This window comes from Meriones unguiculatus, chromosome 14 (genome assembly GCF_030254825.1).
Source record: "Meriones unguiculatus strain TT.TT164.6M chromosome 14, Bangor_MerUng_6.1, whole genome shotgun sequence".
Classification (NCBI taxonomy): Eukaryota; Metazoa; Chordata; class Mammalia; order Rodentia; family Muridae; genus Meriones; species Meriones unguiculatus.
The window spans coordinates 11,912,867-11,933,684 of NC_083361.1; the positions used below are offsets into that span (position 1 = coordinate 11,912,867).

At 45.6% G+C, this 20,818-nt stretch overlaps 2 protein-coding genes and 1 long non-coding RNA gene across 25 annotated transcripts in view; 2 read left to right on the top strand and 1 right to left on the bottom strand.

The window, feature by feature from the left end:
- Spaca6 (sperm acrosome associated 6) overlaps nucleotides 1–10,577 on the top strand; it is a 27,857-nt gene extending 17,280 nt beyond the window's left edge. For 18 of the 21 annotated variants that reach the window (XM_060366787.1, XM_060366782.1, XM_060366776.1 and 15 more), the window contains 2 exons: nucleotides 3,583–3,765; nucleotides 8,961–9,065. In XM_060366787.1, coding sequence (XP_060222770.1) covers nucleotides 3,583–3,718 — 136 coding nt within the window. In that variant the 3' untranslated portion in view covers nucleotides 3,719–3,765; nucleotides 8,961–9,065. Of the gene's footprint in view, nucleotides 1–3,582; nucleotides 3,766–3,836; nucleotides 4,242–8,960; nucleotides 9,066–10,445 lie in introns of those variants that run through there. The other 3 variants (XM_060366770.1, XM_060366772.1, XM_060366771.1) reach the window with 3 other exon arrangements.
- Nucleotides 4,152–20,818, bottom strand: part of Has1 (hyaluronan synthase 1) — a 48,249-nt gene continuing 31,582 nt past the window's right edge. For 2 of the 3 annotated variants that reach the window (XM_060366768.1, XM_021661036.2), the window contains exons 3-6: nucleotides 10,526–11,233; nucleotides 7,811–8,036; nucleotides 7,290–7,422; nucleotides 4,152–5,151 (exon numbers count right to left, since the gene is read on the bottom strand). In XM_060366768.1, the coding sequence (XP_060222751.1) occupies nucleotides 4,476–5,151; nucleotides 7,290–7,422; nucleotides 7,811–8,036; nucleotides 10,526–11,233 (1,743 nt within the window). In that variant the 3' untranslated portion in view covers nucleotides 4,152–4,475. Of the gene's footprint in view, nucleotides 5,152–7,289; nucleotides 7,423–7,810; nucleotides 8,037–10,525; nucleotides 11,234–16,704; nucleotides 17,095–20,818 lie in introns of those variants that run through there. The other variant, XM_021661037.2, reaches the window with a different exon arrangement.
- Nucleotides 14,631–16,710, top strand: LOC110563832 (uncharacterized). The gene is made up of 4 exons (XR_002477304.2): nucleotides 14,631–14,847; nucleotides 15,557–15,679; nucleotides 15,788–15,898; nucleotides 15,998–16,710. It is a non-coding gene; the product is annotated as an uncharacterized LOC110563832 (long non-coding RNA).

Consider the following 20,818-nt stretch of genomic DNA (forward strand, 5'->3'; position numbering starts at 1 on the left):
TGCAGGTTATGGGACAGAAACTTGTCTCTGTGCTTGTACAAGCGCTTTGCCAACTGAGACACCCTTCTAGACTTATTATTTTTTTGTTGACAGAGTCTCTGTTTGTAGCCAAACCTGTTTTGGGTCTCAGGATCTTCTTTCTTCAGCCTCTCTAATGCTTGGAGAACCTGTGTGTGACCACACTCAGATTATCTAGGTTTTTTTTGTTGTTGTTGCTTTATTTCATCTTGGAGACAGGATCTCAGTGTCTAACCTAGACTGGCTTGGCTTTTGGGGCCTTGGCTTCCAAAGCCCTCTAATTATAGATGTGCATCGACCGTGCCTGCTTCTTCCGGGTAGCCTTTATTTTTTAAAATGAACTATTCATTTATTTCTGTGGAGGGTAAAGTGCAACCTGCAGAGGTGAATTCTCCTACCTGGGGGTCCCAAAAATTGAGGTCAGGTTGACAGAGTTGATGCCAGGGGCCTGTGTGAACTAGGCCAGTGGTTCTCACCTGTAGGTCCAGACCCCCTAAGACGTTGAATGACCCTTTCACAGGGGTCACATATCAAATATCCAGTGACATACAGGTATTTACATTATGATTCATAACAGTAGCAAAGTTACAGTTACAAAGTAGCAATGAAATAATTCTATGGTTGGGTGATCAAAGCTGATAGCATTAGGGAGGTTGAGAACCACTGTGTAAGCCCATCTTTCTGGTATTCTTGATTACAGACCACACTTTGAGTGTTGGCTAGGAGGCCATTGTGAACTTAATCTGTATTTCTGTCCTTGCAAATTGATAACACACCTGTTAATGGGTTTGTGACTGAATCAGTAACTGAGTGGAAAGCTTCAGAGTTTTGTTTTTTTTTTGTAGGATAATCTCTTTTTTCTTTTTAATTTATTAACTGATCACGGCCCCTCCCTTCTCTCCTCCTAGTCCCATTCCCACCCTCTTTCCCCATTACACTGTCCTCCTCTTCTCAGAAAAGGGAGCCCCCAAACTGTGCCATTCTACCCCATTCTACTTTCCTGTCACATCGTGGACTCTGTTGCCTGCTGTTGGATTCTCCTCCCACCCCCAGCTGGGCAGGCTTGTCTGATCTCAGTGGACAGGGGTGCACTCAGTGGTTATTCTTATCCTCACCATGGCTCTTAAATCTGTGGTCCAGGGAGCTAGGATGATGCCCTTCTTTTGCTGAGACAGGGAGATGGATTAAGAAGAGAAAAATCTGGAGTTGGGTGTGAGATGTTGCTTTAAACTAGACTGGAATTTAGAAGCAAGCCTAGTCAAACAATATTTGGAAATCTTGTCTGTCTGTGGAGAGTGTAAGTAGAATGCTTAGAGCCATAATGCTGAGTACCAAGCAGGGCTATGTGTAGACAGATGAGAAAAGTGGTTCTCTAATGGCTGCTTGATAACAAACCCAAAGGAAAGCTTTGGAAGATGTGTGAGAGAGCATGAATGCTTTATTGTACAAATGGGTATGCATGCCTGTTCATGCATCTGGACTTTAAAAGAGGGTCTCATATGTCTGCTGTCGTGCTCCATCTATTCTTTTACAGCACAGTTTCTCCTTGAATCTGGAGCTTGAGTATTCTTGGCTAGGTTGGACAAAGATAACCTTGAACTCCTGATTCTCCTGCCTCCACCTTCCAAGACCAGGTATCACAGGAGTGTACTAACATACTCAGTTTAGGCAGTGCTGGAGTGAAACTCAGCTTTGTGCTTACCAAGCAAGTACTGTAAAACTAAGCAAACTCCCTCAGCCCGGAACAAAAATAAACAAAACAAAACAAACAAGGCTGAGGGAGCAAGTATCTGAGGCTCCTGTCTCTTCCTGACAGGCAAGCGAAGAAAACATACCTCAGTGGGAGGGTCCTGGTTTTAACAATGTGGGTATCATTAGTGAACTTAATTTAATGACCAATTTTGTGGAGTGCTAGAGAGGTGAAGTGGGAGTACTGACCATGTGACTGGCTTGGGTTTTCAACAGTGGGAGTCAACATTAGTCATTAGGGAAATAGAAATCAAAACCAAAAAGAGAAATCAAGCTGCAGTCACCAGGATACTTTAGGCACTGTGTTCAGGAAGTGGGTGGAAAGATCAAAAGAATCATTACAATTGCTAACAATGAGGTAGAACAGAGTAGCCCCTGTGGAAAATTCTGCCAGTTGCTTCAAGGATTAGGGTCTGTAAAGATGTCTGGGTGAGCAAAGGACTTGCAGTGAATCGTGAAGAACTGAGTTTGAATCTTCAGAACTCATGTAAAAATGCATTTAGTGTTGCGCTTCTAATCCCAGCCCTCCTATGGTAAGATGAGAGATGAAGACAGGAGAATCCTAGGAAGCTTGTGGCAACCAAGGCTGGCATATGCAGTGGTGAAGTAGAGACCCTGCCTTAAAGAAGCTGGAAATTGAGGACCGGATGGTGAGGTGACAAAAATCTTTAACCTCCACATAGTCACATCAATGTATATATACACACACACATGAACATACACACAAAGATAAAACAAAAATAACTGGTTAGGGCTACAGGTGTGTACAGATGTGGCTCACTCAGTGGAGTGATTGCCTAGCATGCTCAAAGTCCTTAGTTCTAGCCCCTGAACTTCATAAGCAGTATGCTAGTTTGTATTAATGATTCTAGAACTAGGAAAATGAAGTCTGGAGGATCACAAGGACACGGTCATCCTTGCCATGGATGAGGTTAACATGTGTTCTGTGAGAGCCTGTCTCAAAATAATAACAATTAAAAAGACCTAGCAGTTCTTCTCCCAGGTGTATACTCAAGAGAATTAAAGTCTTAGGTCTGCACAAAAACCTATCAAAGAACATCATAATCCCAAGTGAAAGCGAACCTAAACATCTGTCAGCTGATAATAGGGTATGTAAAAATGGGTTGTGCCCCTGTTATGGTATACTGCTTAACATAAAAAGGAATAAATCAGAGACTCAGTAGCATGAGTGAGCTTTGAAATTGTTCTGCTAAATCAAGTAAAAAAAAGATCACAGACTGTGATTCCATTTATGTGAAGGATCTAGAAGAGGTAAATTCACAAACTTCACAGCAGCTGCCTCAAGTGTGTGTGTTTGAGAGACATCAGGATGAGGAATGACCACCAGCAGGTGGCCCTGGGGAGTGATGAAAATATTAAGTTAGATTATGGTTGTCAGATGATCAGTTTTCCTAAAACTGAATTCTACCAGCTTTTTCATGGAATGTTGCTATCCATAGAAAGGGAAGTGGCATGGTAGTTGAGGAGGAAACAGAGGTCAAGAGAGTCCTTAGAAGGTTTTTGAGACAAGATTTCATGTGACCCAGGATGGCCTTGAACTCCCTTTGTAGCAGAGGGTGATGTTTAGTTTTGATTACCTGCTTGACACCTGGGGAGGAATTTCTGTAAGGAATGGTGTGGATTAGAGTGGCCATTAGGGATGCCTGTGAAGATTTTAACCAGGTTAATTGAGGTGAGATGATTCTCTTCTAATATAGGCAACACCATTTTATGGGCTGGTCCCTGGGCTGATTGAAAAAGTGAGCTGAGCACCAGCACAGGTGCGTTAATCCATTACTCTCTGCTCTTCACCAGGTGCTTCAAGTTCCTGCTGCCTTTACTCTGCTGCAATAATCCAGGACAGTGGCCTGGATTTGTTAGCCAAATAAAGCCTTTCTTCCTGGCTGCTATTGCAAGGGTATTTTCTCACAGCAACAGGAAACAAAACTGAATTGAGAATGGCCATGAACTTCTGATCTTCCTGCCTTCAATTTACAGGTGATGGGGATTATAGGTGTTCACTGCTTCATTTGGCTAGTAATCGTATTTTCTTAAATTTTTTATTTGAGGTTTTATGGGTGCTTTGTCTGCATGTATGCTTGTGCACTACACCCACGAAGGCCAGAAGAAAGATGTTGGGTCCCCTGGAATTGATGTTACAGAGTTTGTGGGCCACCATGTGGGCACTGGAAATTGAAACCAGGTCCTCTGGAAGACAAGCCAGTGCTCTTAACTCGTGAGCCATCTCCCCATCTCCAACACCTGTATTTTCTGAAGACAGAACCCAGGAAAGAGAGTGCCCAATGGAGGCTCAAACAGCCATCACCCAAGACTGGACCCTGTGTTTCAAATTCTCATTGACAAGAAAAATTGGGAAGGGGCGCTTGGAGGAAAATAAATAAAAAAATTTATTATATCTTAATCACAGTACAAACAGATTAAATAGCAACAGGAAGAAACTGGGAACCTCTGGCCCTGGTTCTATAAACCCACACCCTGATCAATAAATTACCCCTTCCCAGAGACCCACAAGTCTGAGTTCCAGTACAGTCCAGACTGAAGAATCCTGGATGACTCCTTCATTTCAAAGAGAAAGTAAACTGAGGCAGGGAGTCACCATGAAATCCATGACTCCAGGGGGCTATCCCGCAGGACTCCTCTTGCTTCCCCTATAAGCAAGCCTTCAATGGGCATCTTCATGGCTAGACTCACACCTGGACACGGTAGCCACCACTCCGACGTCGGCATAGCCTCCTCACAGCCACCCAATAGATAGTCAGCATTACCACCCAGTAGGCCACATAGGCGCTTGCCCCAGCAGCGAGGTGGTAGGCCTCGGCTGCCCTGGATGGGCCGCTCCAGTCAGCTCTGGCCTCCTGGGCCACACTTCGGACCAGGCCTCCAAGCAGCAGTATAGCCCAGAGTGCCAGGGGCAGCAGCGGGACGTAGTTAGCAGCCAGCTTCTTCCGGCCCGAGGTGCCCCAGCCACTTTGATTCATGGTGACCAACGCCAGGAACTTGGCGGGCAGGAGGCCGCACATGTAGAGTGGTGCATAGAGTGACAGCAGCACCATGCGCAGGCAGCCACGTAGCCAGGCTGCAAAGGCCGCTTTGGCCAGAGCCACGCCCTGCACGCACAGCAGCACCCAGAGCAGAGCCCACGGGCGCCCAGCATAGAAGAGCCGAAGCACAGTGGCAGCCACGAAGAAAGGGAACAGGCCTGAGACTACCGCCTCGTAGGTCATCCACGCGTGGTGGCGGTGCCACCACAGGGCATTGTATAGCCACTCTCGGAAGTAAGACTTGGACCAGCGGGTCTGCTGGCTCAGCCAGCGCAGGAAGGAGGAGGGTGTCTCTGAGTAGCATCTGGAGCGGGAGGTATACCTGGCAGGCAAGGAGAAAGAAAGGCGGGTATCAGTGTGGTTCTCCCTGGGGCCTGGGCAGGAGTTTTACACTTTAAAATTATGGCATGTGCGTGTGTTTTGCTTACATGCATGTATGTGTGCTACACGTGTTCCTGGTGCTCAAGGTCAGAATGCTTGTGAGCTGCCTGTGTGGGTGATGTCAGTCTAACCCAGGGCCTCCGCAGGAGCAGCCAGTGCTCTTCACTACTGAGCCATCTGTCCAGTCTGTTGAGCAGAGTTTTGAAGTGAAGTGACCACTTTCACTAATATTGGGGCAATTTTTCAAACTTTTTTTTTTTTTTTGTCACTGTGACAAAACACCTGACAACAGCAGCTTAAGGAAGGAAAGATTTATTATGGCTCATAGTTATGACAAAGTCTTTCACGGAAGGGAAAGCATTGAGTCAATAATATAAGGCAACTGATGACATTACATCCATTTACAGGAAACAGAGAGGAATGAATACTGGTGTGTGAGTGTCTGTGTGTGTGTGTGTGCACTTGTGCACGTGTTTGAGCAGCCTGTGTGTGGAGATCCGAGGACTTTATGGGAATCACACAGGCAAGATAGAGAGATAGAACCAGAGAGCCCATGCATATCAATATACAAGGAAGCCAGGAGAGTATCTCCGGTTCCCTGGAGATGGAGTTAGACGAAATTGTGAGCCCCCAGTGTGGGTGATAAAATTCCAGTCCTCTGGAAGAGGCCCTCTTAACTAATAAACCATCTCTCCAGCCTCCTCAGCATTCTTTCTATGGACCAATATCATGATTTCATATTTACAGCAGTGGGTATTGCATAAAGATTGAAATGCCAAGCAGTTTTGAGTAATTGCTCAATCAATGTGAGGTGAGCGACTGTTGTTTTTACTGTGACTAACACCGTTACTAGAGACATGACTAATAGCATAGTCACTGACACTAACTAACACCATCAGTGACATGACTAAGTGCTGACTAAATTGGCAGGGCCTGCCATGAGGAACAAGACAAGACTGGCTGCTACCCAGGTTAGTCTCTGTGTAAGGAGTTCTAAAAAGAGCAGTTGGACCCCTTCCTGTAGCTGAAGCAGAAACCATTAATCTCTTCCTGTGTGGCATAGCCACACCCATGCAGGTTACATAGAATCCTAATTAAGGAAAGTCACAGATGGCCAGCACCAACATCAAAGGCAACATCAAAACTAGTCTTTGTTTTGATCTGTCATTTGTGTCCTAACTAGGGTGAATGGATGTTTGTCTACATCTGTGCTAGTTAGTTTTAACTGTCACCTTGCCATAACCTAGAATTTTTTCTTTTGAGAAGAAAGCTTTCATTGAGGAGCTGTCTAGATCAAGTTGGCCTGCAGGCATGTCTGTGGGGAATCATCTTGATTGTTTACAGGGCCGGCGCTGAATCGTCTAAGAGTAGAGAAAGCTAACTAAATACTAAGCAAAAGCATGCCAAGTTCTATTAATTTCTCTCTGCTTTTGAACATAGATGTGACATAACTGGCTGCCTGAGTTCCTGCCCTGGCTTTCAGTGATGTACTGTGATCTGGAATTATAAGCCAAATAAACAGTCCCTCCCTCAGGATGCTTTTGGTCAAGGACGTCTTTGTGGCAGAAACAAAAATTGAAACACCACTTCCCTAGGAAAAGTCATGAAACATACTATATACGTTACCATACCTGATAGATATATTGTCCTCTCAAAGCAAGAAGGGATTTATGCAATCTTTGCCTACTGCTGTGCCTCTAAAGCACTCTCCTCCAATGACAGGTGCCTCTTTTTTTTTTTGGGGGGTGGACCATGCTGGCACCGTTTCCATAGTACAACCCACTTACCCAGCCCACCTTGTTCAGTCTATGTGTCTGAACACCCTTACCTTGCCTTGCTTGGTGACGACCATTTAGTGAAAAGCTTTCATGAAAACACTTCACAACCTTTAGAGTATCTCCAGTTTGTCTCCTAATATCAAACTCTTTGAAGGCCATTGCCTGAATGCACATGGCTCCCCCACCTCATGTGATATTTATCCTCTGCCTCTCTCTGTGTCTGTCCCTCTGTCTCTCTCATTCAGGGACACTCACTGGTGTCCTCACACACTTGACCATCAGGCTGGTCCCTTCAACTTACTTGGTAGCATAGCCCATGCTAAGCATGCGGTTGGTGAGGTGCCTGTCGTCCCCAAAAGTGCAGTGCGTGCCCAGAAACTTCTGGTTGTACCAGGCCTCCAGGAATTGCTGCAAGAGGTTATTCCTGTACAGACCTAGGTAGAGTGGGAGGTACACAAACATCAGCCCCTGATGAGGTCAAGTTTGTGTTCAACACATCTGCTTCCCACTATCTCTGACTATTCTCAGCTTGTCCCTCCCCATCTCCCAAAGAGCCCCAGTCTTAGTATCAACTCCCTGCCCATTCCACTGTGTCTGTTACCTGACTATGCACTGTAAAGTCATCACTCCCCCTACAATGCCATGGCCTTCTCAGTGCCCTGTTCAACCCCATCTCCTCCCCAACCTCATCTCACTCTCTTCCACAAGCCCTTTTATAGCAACTTCCTCAGCCCTATCTTTGTCCTCAACTTTACCTTGCCTCTACCTCTCTCTCTCCCTCGTTACCTGACCACAAGCCCTCCAAAGCCTGTTTTCACTCACCCAGAGGACCACTGATACAGGACACACAGTGGAAGTAGCTCTGACAAGCTCTCTCCACATTGAAGGCTACCCAGTATCGCAGGCTGCTCAAGAAGCTGACCCAGGAGTCCAGAGGGTTAAGGATCCTCACGTCTCCTCCAACAGCTCCTACCCGGGGATCTTCATCCAACACTTGCACAAGCTCCAGTAGTGCCATGGGGTCTAATCTTGTGTCTGAGTCACATACCTGTGAAGAGGAAGGGGCCCAGATCAGAGCAGAACCCTACATAGGGCCAGTACTTGGAAGGCCTTGCTGTTTAAACCATTCCCTGGGCTGGGATCCTGGATTATATAAGGAGAAAGTGAGTTGAACACAAACATTCATCCTGACTGTAGATGCAATATGACCAGCTAATTCAAGCTCTTTCTGCCTTGACTTCCCTTCCATAAAGAAATATACCTTGAACTATGGTCCAAAATAAGTCCTTTCTCCCTTAGGGTGTTTTTATCAGTATTTTCTCACAGTAACATGAAAAAATAAAATAAAACTAAGATAGTAGAATATTAGTGAATGAGCATAGGGAATGGATGAATAGATTTCATAGATGGATGAGAAAAATCTCAACATTGAAAGGAGGAAAAGGAAAGTAGACAGAGGGAAAAAAAGAAAGGGGAGAGAGAACAAACCCCTATACAAAAGGGGTAAGTGAATGAATGAGTGGATGAGATCCACAGTAGATATATGGATACATGGCTGGATAGAAGGGTGAAGGAAAGAAATTCCATACTGCATGTAGAAAGTAATTAACATTATTATATCAAATGCCTGGATAGGTTAGTGGGTGAGTGATTAAGTGAATGAATCTTTGTATTAAATAAAAACATATTTGCATGGATGAATGAATGTATAATCAAATGGAGAGTTTCCTTTTGTCTTCATGGCTGCATGAATGAAAGAAGGGAATGGTTTTCTTCATTCAGTGTTGCTGTGATTGGTATGTGAAATGTCCCCCATAGGTACATGTTTTTGAACACTTGGTCTCATAGCTGGTGGTGGTGTTTTGGAAGGTTACATAACTTTTAGGAAATGGAGCCTTGATGGAGAAAGTGGATCATGGGGAACCAGCTGGTGGGTCTCACTTCCTTTTCTCTTTCTGATTGCTGTCTGCAGGAGCAATGTGGTCAGCTTTCTCAAGCTCCTGAATCCATTCCTCCCCTTCATGATGGACTGTCTCCTCAAACTGTGAACTGAAATAAACACTTTATTCTTTAAGAAGCTCTTGTCTGGTTGTTTTGTCATAGCAACAAGCATGCAAATGGATGGAGATGTTGGAAACGAGCAAAAAAAAATTATTCTAGGTACTACCATTTTGTTTTCAGACTCCATTTAATCACAGGGAGAAATTAAGTTCAAAGTCCCAGGCTCTTGGGAAACTTGGGACTTCAATAGCCTGAACAGTTTCTACTGTAAAGAAACAGTTGTCTGAATCCAGACATCTCAGGGACAGCTTGTAAGGAAACAGTTTTCTAAGTCCAGGCATCTCAGGGACAACTTCTCCATCTTAGGGCAGGTCAAGCACATTTATGTTCCCAGGCCCAGGGACCTACTCTTATCCTCATTGATGGAAACTCCCTAGCTCAACCCATTATGTCAAAATATTATGATTGGACAGTGCTACAGCCCACCCTGCTCCCCCTTGCTCCACGCTTTTATCTTTTAAATATGCTGTACAATGTCTCTTCAGGGTCAGAGTTCAGCTCCTGAGTGCCTGTTCTGCATCCAGTAGCAGCACAACAGATTGACCAGTAGCAGCTTGGTTACAGTGAATTTTTGTCATCAGCATTGACCTGGTGTTTGAGTCATGTCTGATATATGTTGGATTTAGGCAGACCCGAGAACAAAGTGAATTGGGTGTGTAGGTAGAGGCATATACCATTGAATGAAAGAGAATCGCACCAAAGCATGAAAAAAGGAGGACTCATTGTATCAAAAGTATGGATAAGATTGACTAAATCTCCATATTAAGTCAGTTCATCAATGGTTGATGAATGAATGAGTGAACTGATGAGATGGAGTTTCTGTCTCAATATGTGTTAAGTGGTGAAAGAAGAAATTATTAAGACTAGGGAGATAGCTAGGAGGATAAAAGTGCCGGTGCAAGCTTGAGGACCCAGATTTGAATCCTCAGTATCCATGTAAAAAGCTAGGTGTGACTACATGTGCCTGCTTGTAACATAGTGCCGTGGTGTGTGTGTGTGTGTGTGTGTGTGTGTGTGTGTACAAGAGGATCAGTGGGGCTTTCTGACTGCCTACCTAACTCTAAGTTCAGTGAAAGGGCCTGTCTCAAGGAAATGAGGGAGGGGTAGAGTGATAGAACAGGATGTCTTTCTGAGAACTCCCCAGTACACACACACACACACACACACACACACACACACACACACAAGTGACAACAGGATTGACTCCTCTCCTCATCGAAGAAATGAATGAATGGTCTTTTGGAGGATGGATAAAAGCATACATTAACTATAGAAAAATCTCTTCGCTGAATGAATAAAGACAGTAAGGGGTTTCAAGTCTGTTTGAAACAGTGTCCTGTTTCAAAGTTCAAAGCCTGACTTTGAACTTCTGATCCTCTTGCCTCCACCTTCCAAGGCCCTGGACGCATCCTGCTCTTTCTGAAGCAAGAGGATGTGATACCGCACACAAGCGGCACAGGGGAACCTTGCACTCACCTGCACGTAGTCCACGGAGTCGCCCAGTGCCTTGAAAGCCGTGTACATGACCTCGCGCTTGCCGCCCCAGCGCTGTGCCACGCACACACACCTGTGCGTCCTCACCAAGGCTTCCACCATCAGCCGCCCGGGATCCTCTGCCTCCACCTCACGGTAGACGCCCTCACCCACTGTGCTTTCCGCTTCCGCCGGCTCCCAGGGCTGATGGTAGTTGCCATCCCACACGTAGGTTGCAGGGTCCTCATCTGCGAAGACTTCTCGGAACATGTCCACCATGTACAGATCCTCGGCACGGTTGCCGTCTACCACCATAAGGACGCGCAGTCGCGAGCGCGGGTAAAGCAGGGCTCGCGCCGAGGTCAAGCACTGGCGCAGGTACGCGGGATCCTCCTGGTAGGCGGAGATGGTGAGCGCCACGCTGCGTGCAGTGGCGGCATCCAGGGGTCCTTTTGCTCTGGCCCGCCGCGCAGCCACCGCCACCCTCCGGTGCTCCAGGTAAGCGAAGAGGCTCTGCGCCACTAGGTGAGCACTGAGGAACGCCCCGTAGAGGCCAAAGGCCAGGAGGCCATAGGGATCGGAAGCCAAAGGTACACCTGCAGCATAGGCCCAGGTCATGAGGCCCAGGATGAGCAGGGCGAAGGTGATGGTGAGTATCCGCCTGGCCAGGCCGGAGCAGCGTTGAGCTGCTTCTGAGGGCTTTGGCACGTCCTGTGGGATGTCAAGGAGAAGGATCAGCAATGAGGGCCTCCTGGGTTTGATCTTACTTCTGGTAATCTCCCGTCTAAATTGGATGGTGACACCCCAGAACTTTTCAATGGTATATTTTATATTTTAAAAGGTGGATTTGTTTATTTTTATTTTAGGTCTTTTGTCTGCATGTATGTCTGTGCACCATGTGTCTGGTGCACATGAAAGCCAAAAGAGGGCACTGAATGCCTGGGAGTTGGAGTTACAGGCAATTGTGATGTCATTTGGTCTCAGGAACAAAACTCAGGACCTCTGCAAGGACAGCAAGTGCTTTTAACTGCAAAGACTAGTAACGTAGGACTTCTTATGAAGATAGCCAGAACACCACATTTGAAGTAATTGTGTCTATTGGCTTAATTCCTGATTTTATTACCCAACCCCCTTTTAGGAGAAAGGGTCTATGTATCCCCACCTGGTCGAGGCTGGCCAATAATGCTCCAACCTCAGCCTCTTGAGTGCAGTTTAGAGCCACCAAACCAGGCTTTTACTTGGTGTTTTTTTAAAGTAAGTTATTAGGCCTCCCTCTCCCCCAGTTTTAGCATCTCTTACATACACAAGGATTACACAATTCAACTCCCCAGGCTGTCCCTCTGTTTTTGTTAGTCGCTCAGTGGGTTAAAGGTGCCTGCCTCCAAGTTTGACAACTGAGTTTGATCCTTGGAACTCACAGGATTGCAAGACAAAAATCAACTTGATGTTCTCCCATTAAAACATATGCTTTGGCCTGCCCTCCTCCAAAAAGTAATTTTAAAGATTAGAAAAATGAATAAAAGTTAAGAATAACATCACAAACAAAAGCTTCTCTGTGTCAAAACACAAATACTAAATACATGTACTAAAACACATGTACTAAATAGTTAATACAAAATGTGTATCAAGTGCCGTTTTAACTCTTTTCTATGACTTGCTTATTTTGGAGCCTGGCCTACATGTAGCCAAGGATGACTTTGAACTTCCGATCCTCCTCTCTCAACTTCTGGAGTGCTGGGATGAAAGGCATGCACCACCATGCCCCGTTTATGTAGTGCTGGAGATGGAGCAGTACTAGGTAAGTACTCTACCAACTGAACTACTTTTCAACCCTACGTAAGTACTTTCATCACTCCCATTTTCCAGGTAGAGCCACCGTCACAGAAATGCAACAGCTTGAGGTTACACCTGAGATTACGGGGCTTGAACCCAGGATTACAGTCACTAATCAGTCCTTCTATGCTGGTTTCTCCTCTCAGGAGGGGCCCCAGTGAGCATTTGCAGTCATGGTATAGATGGCATGACTGATGGTAGTCGGAAGCTTGTGACAGATGAGCAGCCACAGGTGGCAGAATTGCACCTCTGAATTCCCAGAGGCTTGGCCTGTGCCCCTTTTCCATTGTCCAGTTATTTGGCAGCACCTTGTGCATTTGCTTGTCTGTGGAGGCTGCAAAGGGTCTCTGTCTTCTCATCCATAAAATGGGTGAATAGCAATTTCCACAACTAGACACGGTTCTACAGAAACCCGACGGGTCTTATTGCTATGTCCCAAAGAGATGAGTTCTTTCTCCAAAGGTCACTCAAGTAGTAAGCAGAGGACTTAGGGTTCTAACACAGACAGTCTGGCTCTCATGCTTCCTCTGCTTTAGGCTACCAGCTCTTTCCTTCCGAACTAACTTGTGGGTTAAGGCATCAATGCAGTGCAGTCAACATGGACCACAGCTGAAATGCAGCCAGTATGACCTGTGTGTGAGTTTCTAACCCTGATTTTAGCTTTAATACTAACAGGTTGAGGAGATGGTTCAGCATACACAAAGAAGCTAAGCATCCGTCTGTAATTCCAGCACCAGGGAGGCAGACAGGCATATGCCTGGCCCTTGCTGGCCAGTCATTGTAGCTGAGATTGTGACCTGCAGGTTCACTGGAAACCCTCTCTTAAAAAAATTGAGGGTGGGGAGAAGAGATAGAGGAAGACATCAATGTTGACCTCTGACCTCCACAAGAGTAGGTGCAGCTAAGCACACACATACCCAACAAACACACATAGGCATTAAAATGATAGGCCTGGTAATGTAGGCCTGACATCCTGGCTACTTTTGACGTGGAATGATATAAAAGGATCTCAAGTTCAAGGACAGCCTGATTGACTTAGTGAAACCCTCTCAAAATAAAAAAAAAGAAGTCAGCAAGATGACTTAGTAGATAAAGGTACTTGCTACCAAGCCTGCGGCTCTCAATTTGATCCCCAAACCTCACATGGAGGAAGGAAAGAACAGACTCTTGCAAGTTGTCCTCTGACAACACGTATTTGAGCAAACACATACACACATAAATGTTTAAAAAAATGAAAAAAGATGGTGGTTGTAAAGCTCAGTGGTGGAACATTTGCCAAGCATGCATAAGACCCTCGATTCAATCTCTATCCAGCACTTCATATATATGAATACATAATTTAGATACAGAAATTAAGACAAATACTCCTTTTTTTCCCATTCAGTTATTGAAAAAATTTTAAGCAAAAACTTTTGAGCAAGTGTGATATATGACTCAAGGTTGAGACTCCTAACAGGGTCGGGGACATAAAGCCTGAAGTGACCACTTCCTAGCCAGGCAGGACTAGTGGAGGGAGGGAAACAACAACCCCCCCCCCAAAAAAAAACCACCTTTGATCCCTATAATATCCTGCTCATAAGAAGTGTGGATAAAGAGGGAACAAAGATTGAGGGAATGCCCAACCAATAACTGGCCCAACCTGAGACCCACCCTGACACAGGAGAGAGTCAGCCCCTGACACTATTAATGATGCTCTGCTGTGCTTGCGGACAAGAGCCTAACTTTACTGTCCTCTGGGAGGCTCCAGCCAGCAGCAGTTCAGGACAGATGCTGGGACTTGCATTCAAGCATGGGGTGGGGCTCCAGGGGTCCTCTGGGAGAGTTGAGGGAAAGATGGAAGGACCTGGAGGGGACAGGAACCTCACAAGAAGACCAATAGAGACAACTAACCCAGACCCACGGGGTCTTACAGAGACTGAGACATCAACTAAGGAGCATGCATGGTCTGGACCTAGGCCCCTACACATATGTGGCCGATGGGCTGCTTGGTCTTCATATGGGGTGCCTGGAGATTTAGTGGATAGGGGCTGTTTAGAACATGGACTCTATTGCCAGCTTTTGGATCACTTTCCCCAGGCAGTGCTATGTTGTCTGGCCTCAGGGGTGAGAATATCCTCAGTCCTGATGTGACTTGAAGTGTTGGGAAGAATTGATATGGGGGAGGGGGTAGAAAGCTCTCCTTTCTGGGGGAAAGGGGGAATGGAAGGGGGCATCAAGGGTACTGGGAGGAGAGGAGGGAGGGGGCACCCTTGGGGTGTAAAGTAAATAAACTGCAATAATTTTTAAAAATACAAAAATCTAACCCCAGATAAATTATTTTCCATATACAATGTTTTTACAACCTCAAGAGACCTCATTAATATTTTGTGTTGGTAAAATATTGAAATGATCACTTTGTTTTCTAGATACAAGGTTACACGGCCTTGACTTCTCTTTGTGTCTGAAAATGGCCTAGGATTCCTCGTCCTTCTGACTCCTGAGTGATGACAGAAGTAAGCCACCACTCTCAGTTTATTTGGTGCTGAGATTGAACCTGGGGCTTTGTGCATGCTGAGCGATCTCTCTACCAGCTGAGATACATCTCTAGTCCCTAAAACAATCCTGTTCCAAAAGCATTTGTTTGTTTGTTTATTCATTTTGTGTATGTGCATGCACACATGCCATGGTATATGAGTGGAAGTCAGAAATCAGTTCTTTCCTTCTACCATGTCGGGGAACAAACTGAGGTAATCAGATTTATCAGCAAGTACCATGCTCACTAAGCCATCTCATCAGCCCCAAACAATCATACTTTTAAGTATATGATAATGGTTAGTAAACTAATTCCCATTACAACTTATGAATTAAGATCTTTTTACATTTGCATTTTTTAAAGCTAAAAGGGAAACAAAAATAGTTTACACAGTAGGAAAGTTCAGTTCAAAACTCCGGTGTCCCTAACATAAGCATGAGGCCACAACAACACACTCCTCATTTACCCACTGTCTTTTCTGATTCTACAGTAGAATACCAAGGTTGAATAGTTTGGGCAAAGAAAGTAATGTTCTCCAGTACGTGAATGTTACCGTCCGCTGTTTGGTAGGAAAGTTGATAGTCATCTCACACGCTGGATTGGAGCAAATAAATTACCAAAATTAATTTGTTTTCTTTTTCCTTTAAAAATTACACTTCTTTATTTGTTTATTTTGTGTGTATGTGCAGGATGGACATTTCATAGTGCATGTGCCACTATGTGTGTGTAGATAGGAGGACAATTATAAGAATAGATCCTGTCTTTCCACTATACGGGTCTTGGAGACCAAATTCACATTGTCAGGCTAAGCAGTAAGTATCTTTATCCCCAGAGTCTGTTTTTTTTTGGGGGGGGGCACTCTACTTTTTCAAAAGGATTTAAAAACAGTATATTTCAATTTAGTTTATGTTTCTGAACAGTAGAGGAGAGTTAGGGTTTAAAAGAAGAAACCCTGTATTGCCTAGACTGGCCTCAAACTCCTAGATTCAAGCATCCTTTTGTCTCAGCCTGCCAAGTATCTGAGACCTCAGGTAGGTGATACCCAACTTGAGACAGAACTTTTACATACTCAGTAACAATTATGCTTTCTTTTAGACTCATTCCTGTCTTTTTTCCCCCCTCAAACACAGCCCTGCCAGGTACCTGAAATGGCTCAGCTTAAAAGAAAGTTTTTGATGCCAGCAATATGGACATCTTCACCTATTGCTGTTCTGACAACATTAGGAGCCACACAACTGAAAGCACCATGTTCCACAAGGTGACCACAGAGGTCCTGAGGTGGTCATTCAGGGGACCTAAGGACACAAGGCCTCAGGATCAGAAAGAAACAACACCAAGAATATATAACAGTGTGTCAATAAACAGCCAGACAGCCACCAAGGAGTAAAAGAACAGAAACAGGTTTCAGAAGAAATACTGAACGTTTAAAATGAACCCGACCATACGAAATTGCTATTTTTACAAGTCAAGAGAGGCTGAGTATTGGTGACTGAAGGTAGTTCAACAAATTAGATTCTGAAGCCATAGAATCAAAACCCGGATACATGTGTTACATACGCGCAAAATTTTCTTTCCCTCCTAGGGACATCAACATTCATTTATAGAATCATAGATGTATATGGATGATAAACCGTATGACAATGAGCACAGAGATGGAAACTCACACTCCATCTAATGTATATACTGAACACATATCAATACACATGAATTTGTCACTCATACAAGCATATTCTCACTAGTCTCCAATATACATGGTCACACATGTGGTAGTAATTACCCTTCATGGCAGCCAAATCCCCCCCCCCACACACATACACGGACACACACACACACACACCTGTCTCATTGCTGTGGGTCCTCCTGGAATCTCTCCTCTCCTCTCCGACCTGCTCTGCAATCCGAGTGTGTCTGAAGCTAGCTGGAGGGGGGCCCATTTGAAGACCAACATATTGCGGGGGTGGAGGAGGGCTGACGTCAGAAAAGCCTGTCCAGGGGCTCTGAGGTCAGACAACCCTATGACTCCACCCTCTTCAATTCCCGACATTATCCTCATCCCCCTCGCCAGATAGGACCTCCCTTCCCATCCCTTCAAACTGGCCCTTCACACCCCTTTCTTCCCCAGCTCTTCTACTCTGTTTTCTCTTTCTCTCCTTCTCTCCTGCATTCACAATTTCACTTTTATCTTTCCTTTGTCCCATCTGTATATTCCCTCCCAACTTTTTCCCAATTCTGTCTTTCCCATCTCCCTCAGCTGCCTCCCCTATATTTTGTCTGTATTTCGGTTTCCATCTCTCCCCATTTGTCTTACTCCTTTCTATCACCAACCCCCATCTCTCTATCCCCCTACCCTGCCCCCACACCTCATTACCTCTTCTTCACTTACCCTCATCTCCCCATATCCCACCCTTTCTCTCCCGAGACTTACTACAAATGGGTTCCCCCCAGGAACATATCTCAGCAACTGGCAGAAAGATAAAGTGTTCACACATGCATGTCTGTGGGTGTGCCTGTGTTGCTGGCATGTGTTTTATAGCAGCCTAGAGCTACAGACAGAGCTGTCTGCTCTTTTCTGGGCTGATGTCTGGGGTGGGGAAAGCAGTACATGGGCACACACGTTCATGACAAGCGGCTGCGGTTGAGGGCAGGGATACTGGAATTTGTCTTCTGAGACTCTTCAGTGACTCCAGAGTGTGGCCTGCGGTCAGTGCTCTGATACACAGCATGAAGACTGGGTGAGAACACAGCTGGGAAGAGATGAGCTTCCCAGGTGTGTATACCCCAGCTTTTCGGGGCCCAAAGCCCTGTTTTATATTCTTTTTGTAAGTTTTTCTTTTCACTCTAAGACTATCTTTCTCAAGATTCCTCTCACTGCCCATTGATGGGCAGTGTCCAGTCTACTCAGTAACTGTCTCTTTCTGCATCCTCCTATGAGAGGGACCCTGATAAAACTTAGATTCTTTTTTTTTTTCTCTCATTTTGAGCTTGGTGCCCTGACTCTATTTCTCTACCCATCTGTATTCCCATTTCTTCCTCTCTTTCTTCTCCCCCCCCCCATTTTATGTCTATTATCAATTATCATCTCTCATCGACTACGGATCTGCAATCATCTATCTATACCGCTATCTGTCTGTGTCTCTAGCTGTCATCTGCCTGCCAGCCTGCCTGTCTCTTTGTGATACTCTCTCACTCGCCCCTTCCAGTCTGACTTTTAGGTCTCATTTCTCAGTTTTTTCCTTTCTCTTCTACCCATTGAGCACCGTCCTGGACAGAGCCGGGAGAGGTGTAGGTGCAGTAGGAAGTTGGGCCTTTGCTCAACCCTGGCCAATGGGAAAAAGGTCTCTGGCGGTGGGAACCTGGGCACCACCCACCCATCAGGGCTGGGCAGGCTGTGTCTGACGCTATTGCTGGGAGCCTGTGATGCCTAGTGTTTGGCTGTGTCAGGATAATGGAGGCAAGCCCAGAGCAGAGGATAAGGGGAGTTCCTGTGGTTAGAAGGGGATAGCCCAAGCTCCACCCAAGAGCTGGGCATTTGACTACTGAGCTTCAACACCGCCCTTACTGGGTGGAGCAGCTGTATAAAACCAGATGTTTCTAAAACCAGAGTTCGTGAGAGACGGACCAGTACTCCAAACCCCAGGGGTTTTCTCTGCCAGGACATCAGAGACCAGGTCACAGACTCTTCCTTCAGACCCAGGTGTCCAGTCCTTAGTCCTCTTCTGTTAGATTCAGGGGCACAGAAGAGATTCTAGCTTTCTTCCTTCAGACCCAGAATTTCAGACCCCAGCCTTCCTCCTTCAGACCTGGAGGTCCAGTATTCAGACTCAACCTTTAGACTCAGTAAGACATTAGCCCTTCTCTCTTAGAAATCAAGTACAGACCTAACCATCCTCTGTCAGCCACAGTGTCCAGTCTTTTATAATTCCTTGCAAGCACAGCTGACCAGACTGAATGCAGCAAAGACAAGATGACAAGGACAGAAAAAGCTGAGCACACTTTCCCAGATTCCTCTCCCCCTCCAATGGTGGCTTATAACTAGTGCCTGTCCGAGTCTACAGTACCCTTCAGATAGGATCATCATTTAACTTAATCATGTGGACAGGAGAGAAGGGTAAGGGTGATAGCCCAAAATGGAGAAGCAGAGGAAAAGCATGTATTCATTATGAGACACCTCTTGAGTTGGTGATGGGTGGAGCCCTGGACTAAGTGATGCCAGGCACACAGAAATGACTCAGGAGGGGGCCCTGCCTCTGAGGAGATGCCAATGGGATAGAGGAGACAGCTGTGTAAATAGAGGATTGGGCACTGGTAGAGTAATGGTTTGACCCAAGGGAAAGGCAGGAAGGGCTTCCTGGAGGAGATGCTCCCGACTGATGAGTTAGAAGTGTGGAAAGTGAAGAAGGAGAAAGGTATTCAAGGCGAAGAATGTTTGCAAACCCACACTGAATGGTGCTGTGGAAGCAGGAAGGAGTTGGGAAGTGAGGTCAGTAATGACACAGATAAAGGCAAAATTACTTTAAATGATTTGAGAGGATGGACAGATGGCTTAGTGATAATGAGCTCTTGATGCTTTTGTAGAGGACCTTGTCCAAGGACTCCTGTCAGTTCCTCTACAACTGCCTGTAGCTCCAGCTCCGGGGTTTCTGATGCCTTCTTCTGTCCTCTGTGGACATCGGCACACAGACAACCTACACATAAAAATAAAATAATTCTTTTAAAAATTGGGGTAGGAGTGGCTGTAGAGATGATTCAGTGGTAATAGTACTTGCTGCTCTTTCAGAGGACCTGGGTTCAGTTTCCAGCATTTCCATGGCAGCTCACAATTGCCTGACTTCAGGTCCAGTGGATCTGATTCCCTCTTCTGAACCTCTTTGTGTACGGCATGTACATTATGCGCAGCCTATATGCAAGCAAAACAGAGGTGAACTAAATAAATAAATCTTTAAAATAACTTTTAATTGAAATCAAAACTTATATATACAGGGTGAGGATGTAGCTCAGTTGGTAGAATGATTGTCTAGCATGCATTAGACTGTGTGTTTGATCTTTAGCACTATGTACCCTGGGTATGGTGGTTCATGCCTGCAGTCTCAGCACTTGGGAAATGGAAGCTGGAGTGTCAGAAGTTCATGGTTGTCTTAGACGACAAAATGAACTTAATATCGTCCTGGGTTACATCAGATTCTGTCTTTTGCAAAAATAAATAAATGGAGTTAGATGAGATAGTTAAGTGTGTAAAGACACTTTCCAGTGAGCCTGAAAACCTGAATTCACTCTCCAGAACCCACATGGTAGGGGGAGAGAACAGACTCCTGCAATCACTAAAATAAACAAAATAAAAATCTGAAAACAGACCCATGAGGTGCAGTCAGGCAAAAGACACCCAGAGGCCTTCCCACAGCGGGAGCCACTATGAAGCAAGTATGTGGGGGATAGATGGGAGAGAAAGAGAAGAAGAATAATTTGAGCACTGTGAATAGAGTCAGAACTGGAGATGAGAGGATGGAGAGGAACAGCCTGATGTGAGTAGCCTGCTCTACAGCTTGAGGACATGGTGAAGCACAAGCTTGTGCTACCAATGGGGACCAAATCTGAGTCCATGGCCTTGCAACAGCAAGGGTCAGTGTGTGGCTCCTATTACCACCTAAGTCCTTGGGGACTTTCCTGATCTGGCCTGCCCCTGGAGTCCAAGTTGGTATCCATGCATGCTGTGCAGAGCTGGCCTTGCCTCTTGGTCTTGCCAGGTGCTGTAGTGAGTATACAGAACTGGCTTCACCCCTCGAAAGCTGCAGCATTTGGAGGAGCCAGTTCTGTTCTTAGCCTGGACAGCAAATACCTCATCTGTTGTGTGGTGGCATAGGCAAGGGAGAGATACCTTCCCTCTGCTCCAGTGGGAGAGCTGGCCCCACCCCTTGCCTGCTGCAGCACTCTGGAGAAAGTGGTCCTGCATCACC